Source organism: Suillus subalutaceus (assembly GCF_016647625.1).
Source record: "Suillus subalutaceus strain FC151 chromosome Unknown DFJ58scaffold_156, whole genome shotgun sequence".
In the NCBI taxonomy this organism is placed as follows: Eukaryota; Fungi; Basidiomycota; class Agaricomycetes; order Boletales; family Suillaceae; genus Suillus; species Suillus subalutaceus.
Window position 1 is genome coordinate 113,205 of NW_024540405.1, and position 7,632 is coordinate 120,836.

Here is a 7,632-nt window from a genome sequence, read left to right on the forward strand (position 1 = left end):
TAGAAGATCCACGACGTACGACCCCTTTGCCCTTCACGCCTGATGGAGACTTTTTGCCGTGAGCGGTGGATCGGTACCTGTTCGATGTTTGCCTGGTTGGTACAGAAACCCGATCAGGTTCTGGCAAACACAATCAGTAAATCGTTAGTGGAATCGGGTACTAGCGGGAAACCTTGGGCTTTGGAGGTAATCCCGGACGAGGAAGGAACAACGTGGAAAGGAGAGGTAAGATAGTTGAGCTGGTCGCAGTACTCTTTTGAGCCATCTCCGCTTCCCGCATAATCCTCGACAGCTTCATCGGCAGATGGACACAACAAAGCTTCGTCGTCGTCATCTTCCCAGACTACTTCATGATCCCTGCTGTAGATCGAAAGATCGACGAGACTCAGCGGGGAGAAGTCAGCCGTAGTCTGTAGAGAGTCCTGGTTGGCACATCCGGGACCATGAACATCGTATAGCCCGTGAAGGCGAGGTGAAGGGGAATGACTGCTACGTGTGGAGGTGGGTGAGTCCTGCATCTGTTGTTGTAAGACGATGGACTCGGACAAAGCATCTCGAAGCCTCCGTCTCGGAGTGAACGCCTCAGGAAGTGCAGCTTCTGTCTTTTAGCTTCTACGCGGTGTTGTATCTCGTCACGGAGTCGCTCGAGAGTCTGTATATGTTCGAGAAGGATGCATGCAGTCGTGAGTGCGTTGAAATGATTCAGAGGGGTACGTGTGCTTGTCTGCCTGCATGGCTGGACGTTGCCAACTGGAATTGGAGAAAACCATGGCTGCGTTAGCAGGCGAAGCTGAATGATAATTCCTGCGAATGTTTGTTGACTATGAACGCAACGGGAACAGCCAACGTCCGACGATGGCAGTGTCCCGTGCATGAATACAACCCGTCCGAACTGAAATAAAATCAGTCGTTTGAGACGTAAATAGAAAACGGATCAAGTACGTATACATAGACAACGGCTACGAACGGAAGTTCGAGGTTTCCGATGCCATTCCCTGAGTATCAACCCAAGATCGGACGCCAGTGCGCTCAGCTGAGATCAGCAGGCCGCAAACTATGATGCATAATAAGGGGCGTTGCCAGCCTCATTCAATATTGCATGCGTATACGCTCCCACAACGCCGATGCATCATGATGACCAGTACGTACCTGGCTGGATCATCGCGATACCGATATGATAGATGACGTTAAACAATGTGGCATTGTGGCAGTGCTCAGGGCGCGCTCCTCTGCCGCGAATTGGCATAAGAGTGTTCGTCTCCACCTTAAAAGCGCCACTTTATCTTCGTCTCTGACGTCGCTCATTCATAACAGTTAAAAGACAACAAAAAAACTAATCTCAATCAAGCTGGCGAAGATGTCGAGAACATACTGTATTCCAGGCGTCTTCTTCCTATTCTCTGCCTGGTTCCTCCTTTTCATCGTCTCAATTTTCTCTCCCGAGTTTTGAGGCGATGGACATTACTCGTGTGGACTCTAGTGGAGCGGTCGCAGGTAATGGTGACGAGGCATTCACGCAACTTAGGGTGAGTAACAGTTTAGTTGAGTTGAGGTGCCCGAACTCATGGTTCCTCGTTGTACCCCCTAGCTTGGTATTTGGTAAATATACATCATCATACGAGATAGCACAACTAAACTATCTTCAGGGGTTACTGTGTTGACCTGTCTTCGGGCTGGACATGTTTCAAAACTGGTGAACACATTTACTGATATCGCTACAAACCCTAAACTTATCGAATACAGGTCATGGATACTCGCTCACTTTCACGAACGCCCAGAATGCCGAAGTTACTATAGGTTCTTCATGGACACGCGGTCTCGCTGTTCTTCCCGTCGGTCAGTTGTACTCTGTGCAAAACAGTCGTAATCTGACTTTGCCTCTTCCTTAGCTTGCTGTGTCGCATTTATTGCACTTCTTCTATCCATTTCCCAGCACATCACAATTACCTTGGTGGCTTCTCTAGTGTCATTCCTCGCGGCCCTGCTTACCCTCATCGCATTTGCCATCAATATCGCTCTCTTTGCCTATGTCAAGCATGAATTGGGTACGCTAAATATTAATGAGACAACCATCACTGGACCTGGTTCGTTTCTCTTTTCCTCTGCTTACCACGGGTCTCAACACTACGACAGGTTTTTGGCTCACATTTGTATCCCTGCTTCTGCTTATCTTGGCTGGATGCACTGTGTGCTTTGGCCGTCGTCGTGACAGAATGGCGGGTGCCAATAATAACTCATACCAGCTGAACGGTCCCAAGACCGGGTTCCTCTCGCGCTTCGGTCGCAACTAGGAATCACGACTTTTACGGATGGATGGACATATTGATGATCTTACTATATATACCGACTGGACACCGCACACTGAATTTTCGCATGCATCATTTGTTACGGAGGCTCTTCTAGTAGATGAGTGTATTCATTCCATTGGTTTGTCTTGTATACCATGTTGAACCCGTTTATGAATTTGACATCTATATTTGGAGTCCCCTAGTGCCTGGTGAAGGGTACGGTTTGCCTTAGACGGGCTCGTCACCAATCTAGGTAAAGGGTAACCTGTGGTCCGAGTGCATGGTGCTTGAGTGTTGATGACAAGTTGAGGAACAATCTTCAGTACAATCTCTGAAACCCAGTGCGATGGTCATGGACTCATATACTACTTGGACAGCACATCGACCCTATCCTATTTTTTTTTGTTGTGTTGTCCGCTGGGGCCTTGCCCTATGGTAGACAGTGCATGCTGCGTCTCTCTGTATCTATATATGTATCTATGTGCATTGTGTATGTTATGCAATGGCGCTGGAGTGGTAGCTCCTGCCTTGGTGAAAATGGGATGCACTCCGATATAATGGGATAGCGTCCGTGTCTGCTGCCATGTAAAGGCTCCGAAAATGCTGTAAGCTGTAGCGACATTTTTCGGGAGCAAATTGGTCTTCAACGTTCAACTCCTTCCAATGGAGTGGAATCGCTATCTACTCGTTTCACACTTACTAAATGATCTACAGGTAGCTGATGAATTTTTATGGTTTCAGACGTTTCGTTCAAATGCATCTTCTCCTCATCCATTCATTATTATTTTCCTTCGTGGCGCCTGGGCCGCCTGACTAAGCTATTCGAATCCCCTGCGCCTCACCCAGGGCCCACGTGGGGTGCATTACGGCCAACTAAAGGCGATAAGGCGATAAGGCGATAACCCTATCCTATAAGCTGTTGTTGGCTGGTGGCGATGCTCTAGCCCTTGAGGCGATGTCGTGCCATCTAAATAAGATCATGACCGTTAACAGTAATTCTGCTCCCCCTCAGCTGGTATCTATCAGCCTGAGGCTCCCAGATCGTCCTAGTTTGACCTTCCTGTCCCCAAGTCTTGTCAATGAAGGTGAGACTCCTATAACATCAACGGCATCCATAATCGAGCTTTAAATGAAAGACATCTGCTGATTCTGCTCTCAAGAACGTCGATAATGGTCAATGCGTGGCCTTGCTGAGTGGGACGATAGCCGTGATCGATACCGCGAAGGCTGTCGTACCTAGTGTCCTCGTGCAAAGCATTCTTTCTACAATTTCAAATATCTTGGCCATCGCAAAGGTAAGTCATTCTTGGACGACTTCAGATGATGTTCTGATATCTTTATATAGAATACCCTGCAGAACGAAGGCGATTTTCGTGATTTGATTAAACACTGCCGAGTGATATGTGATGTTGTCGTAAGCGCTACGGAAGATCAGACTGATGGCGACTTGGACAGTGAGCTCAGTGACATCATTATCAATCTTAAAAGGTGGGGGTTTTCATTCAGATACCTCAGAGACCGCCTAACACCAGCGTAGCTTTGTCCAAAGCATTCACGAGGCAGTCGTATCTGCAAATGAGCGCAACGTCGCCCAGAGAGCTATTTCCGCGCTGTCCGATAAGGACAGAATCGCGTCTTGGGCGCGGGAATTAGATAGGCGCGTGTTGCTTATTAACGTAAATCATGATTTCCTTCCAAGCTACAATTGAACTGACCGTTTACTAAAGATGCACCTGAGCATGATAACCCAGCGTCGAATATATCAACAGAGCAGACAGGTCAATAGACCGAGCGTGTCTACCGCATATGAAGACTGGCGCGTTGTCCTCCCGAGTGTACCTTCCCCTTTCTTTGGAAGAGATCATCTCATTGTCCATATTACGGAAGCACTTCTCAAACGACGTCATGTCACGCTTTTCGGTCCAGGAGGTATCGGCAAGACCTCCCTTGCAAAAGCTATCATCCACGACTCAGTTATAGCTGAGAGGTTTCAAGGCCGTCGGTACTTTGTATCGTTTGATGAACTTGATGCCTCTCGGATATCCGCAGGAACAGTCAAGGAGCGGATTTGCAGAGCCGCCGGATTGGACGGGCGCCTCAGTGAGCGGTGGGAAGAAGTGATAGAATTCCTGACAGGCGCAGACACAATCCTGGTCATCGACCATGCAGATGCTCTTACCTGCAGCTCGAAACGCAAACTCCGTAGCCCGTATCATTGATGACCTCGCATCATCATCGTCTGTGGTCCCTCTTGTTGACGACCCGAAGCAAACACACCGCAACCTTACCTTGTCACACAAGTTGTGAGCGTTTCGACATTAGAACGCAAGTACGCGAGGAAGACTTTCGAGTGCGTGTGCACGCAACACATTCCCGCAGAGATAATCGATGAATTGTTGGATGGTGTCGATAACCATCCATTATCGATCAATATCATTGCTCGTCAGACGGCTCAACATGAATGGTCTGGGGCAGAACTACTTTCCGCATGGAAAACAAACCAAGCAGCGCTCCTAGAGAACGGCGAAAGAAAATCTCACAGCCTTCGTGCTACAGTCGAACTCTCTTTGAATGCTCCCTCGGTGGATTGCCCTTGGCGATGATGCTCGAAAGCTTCTCGAGATCATCGCTTTTTTCCCGCAGGGCCTCAATACTTTGAGGGTGAAAGTTCTTTATCCTTCTGCGACTGTGGACGCGGACGCGCTTCTGTGCGCATTCGATCATCCATTGCGAGGGAAATCGTTTCACTATGTTGACGCCCGTGCGACTGTACTTGGGCCACAAAGCGCCAAACCCTGATGCAGGGTTTCTGAATACGATCAGGAACATATACTACAGAGAGCTCTCCGGTCCCATCGAACAACGTCGAGCTCTCGTTGAGGCCGAAGATGTCAATGTCGAACGCCTTATTGACTTCGACTTCAGCAGGGCCGTCAATTTAGACGACAGTCACCATGCTTGTGCATCATTCCTAGACAACCTCGCAATATGCAAAACCTCGGGTGACCATTCTCACTACGAGGGTCGAAGAACTTCCAGTGAGGTCCTCGGGGATCCTTGCCAAAATCACTAGTCGGTTCTGCCAGGTTCAAAGGCAGTTTCATCCCGCAAGAAGGCCTTACTTGTGAAGTCTGCTGGGACGCTCGCATCATCTATCAGACGCAAGCACGTTGACGTCTACCTTTCTGAGAACGCTTTTTTTGTTCGGTAAAGAAACCATTCTTCTGATTCTCTCTTATGTAACATATACCATTAGTGTCAATCTTCAGAACAGCACACTGCCCACTGAGAATCTACGTACATCAACGAATCCTAGACGTTTACGCCAATTGCAAACTGCTGCACGACGACCATTCCTGCGCATTAATCGTCAACCATTGTTAACCACCACCCCTACAGCCACGATCAAACATATTCACTCTTGTGCATCTCTTCCATCATTTTATTCTCTTCTGCAGAGCACCGTGGTGTTGCATTCTTCACCACAGAAATGTGCCACCTGAGTCGCAAGGCACAACCATTATTTGAAGAATTTGCCCACACAAAAACTCGAATAGTAGCCCTGTCGCCTTTGTGCAGGTGGATCTCAACGCTTCGTATGGTGCAGCGGCAATTGGAATCGAGTTTGGTATCCGCGCCACCCCAACATTTCTGTTCTTCGTAGGAGGAATGAAGGTTAGGCTTTCCGCGAGCTTCATTCTGATTAACGACTTATCTTACGTCGCAGGTATATGAAATACAAGGATGCGACGTTCAACAACTGCGAATGCAGCTTTCAATGTTTTTACATCCAGGTTTGCTGAATTTGACTTGTTATACATCGCGTCCTAGCTAACACCATTCATCATGCCATAGTTCATCCACACTTATCGTTGTCCTTTCCAGCTTTGGACTTGCTGGGGCTTAAATCCATTCTATTCGATAAGGTTCCTGATCTTGCTGCTGTCTCAGCGAAGCTGAGGAGTTTCCTTGATTCTGCTACAACCTGGTTCCAGCCTTTCGATACCTCCCTATCCAAAGCCGATACCATAGGGATCCTCTTTGGGACCGTGATTCCGTACGTCGAGGCGTTCACCACCTCGCGATGCTTGCCTCCGCACCCTCTTTTTGATCTTTGGCATGACGCCACGACTTCTATGTCGTGGAATATGCCAGAAGACCAACTATTTCCACTGGTGGATCTATGGCGGATAGCACTCCGCAACGAAAAGGTCTCCTCTTGGTGTGCCGATCGTAATGGTCTCGACAGCCCCCCTGTGCTGCTGTTGTCTAAGGCGTGCGAACGGTCTTCAAAAAAGTTTCTATTGACACTCCTTCGTATGCTCTCCAACGCACTCAGCAACAGGGCCTTGGGATGGAAAATTCTCTTATCAGCGCACAACAATCTCGCTGTCCTGCTGGAACATACTTTGGTCCATGAAGATACCAATGTTCGGAAAAGCGCGTCGAGCTTGGCTTTCAATGCCTTTGCGCGTCTGCAAGAGCTCAGAACAGAGAATCTATGCAAGGGCGACGAAAGGAGCTGATCATTTGGAGATGGAAATATCGATGACTCTGCTGAATGCAGAATGGGAAGCGTCGATCGCATGCGCGGTCCTTGCGGCTATCGAACGCGAGAGCGATGGTGACATAGGTACTCTTGGCTGCCCTTCATTCATGTTTGCGATTTTTGATTTAACACTTTCCGACAGTCCACCGCCAGGTCGCGGCATTGGGACTTATTGTGCGTTTTTCACCCTTCATTGACCACTTGTTGCGACTTCTCGGAGCCTTGCACGCTCAAAGGATCTTAAAGAATAAGTTCAGAGGAAATGGGGGGAATTGGAATATGAAGGAAGCTGCCCGCGTGCTTTTGCAGGAAGTCGCTGATAAATTGTGCCCTCCGAGTATTTCGATTTGAAGCGCGGTTAATGCCAGTATTGATGTTTCTTCTTCAGAAGTCCGCCTGCACTCTATGTTTGGACTGTCACGTTTTATTCGATTTTTCTTAGGCTAGCGTCCTTGGTCTCTATGTACATACCATCGTTCTGTGATACGAGATCGCATGAATGTTTATCACTCAGGTACATCTAGCTAATGCAGAGAAAATACAAGATGCGACAAGACGTCATGCTGTGAGGGCTGTTGTAGGACAATATTGTGTATGGCACCAAACGGAAGTACGATGATGGATGAGCAAGAACAAGAAACAAGGGTAACAACGCATGCATGAAGGAAGGATGGTGGACCACTGTACTAATGAAAACCATCAGAAGATTTAGTGGACGTGCAGCAGCTACATGACCAAAAGCGAGTCCAGCACCCAGCCTGTCTTTTAGGAGCATCGGGCTTATCTATTATGGCC

General features: G+C 48.2%; 2 protein-coding genes across 2 annotated transcripts; both read left to right on the forward strand.

Moving 5' to 3' along the window:
• Positions 1-1,454: 1,454 nt before the first annotated feature.
• On the forward strand, positions 1,455-2,291 carry DFJ58DRAFT_733764 (pali-domain-containing protein; the record flags this gene model as incomplete). Its single annotated transcript, XM_041386338.1, has 6 exons — positions 1,455-1,526; positions 1,589-1,599; positions 1,647-1,693; positions 1,744-1,836; positions 1,890-2,084; positions 2,134-2,291. 6 exons carry the CDS (start codon positions 1,455-1,457, stop codon positions 2,289-2,291), a joined length of 576 nt encoding a protein of 191 aa, XP_041238229.1.
• An 847-nt stretch (positions 2,292-3,138) lies between these two features.
• Positions 3,139-6,572, forward strand: DFJ58DRAFT_813893 (P-loop containing nucleoside triphosphate hydrolase protein). Its single transcript, XM_041391630.1, has 14 exons — positions 3,139-3,373; positions 3,449-3,583; positions 3,634-3,776; positions 3,826-3,964; positions 4,016-4,490; positions 4,557-4,870; positions 4,902-4,976; positions 5,023-5,290; positions 5,319-5,360; positions 5,387-5,417; positions 5,455-5,490; positions 5,545-5,757; positions 5,819-5,963; positions 6,016-6,572. Exons 1-14 carry the CDS (start codon positions 3,368-3,370, stop codon positions 6,121-6,123), a joined length of 2,130 nt encoding a protein of 709 aa, XP_041238230.1. The 5' UTR covers positions 3,139-3,367; the 3' UTR covers positions 6,124-6,572.
• The last annotated feature ends 1,060 nt before the right edge of the window (positions 6,573-7,632 follow it).

What these genes read in the sequence shown, in the direction of transcription:
- DFJ58DRAFT_813893 (XM_041391630.1), top strand. An exon ending in TTTCTGAGAACGCTTTTTTT is followed by an intron (nt 5,491 to 5,544) that starts GTTCGGTAAAGA and finishes ATATACCATTAG; the next exon opens with TGTCAATCTTCAGAACAGCA. An exon ending in CTTCTGCAGAGCACCGTGGT is followed by an intron (nt 5,758 to 5,818) that starts GTTGCATTCTTC and finishes CATTATTTGAAG; the next exon opens with AATTTGCCCACACAAAAACT.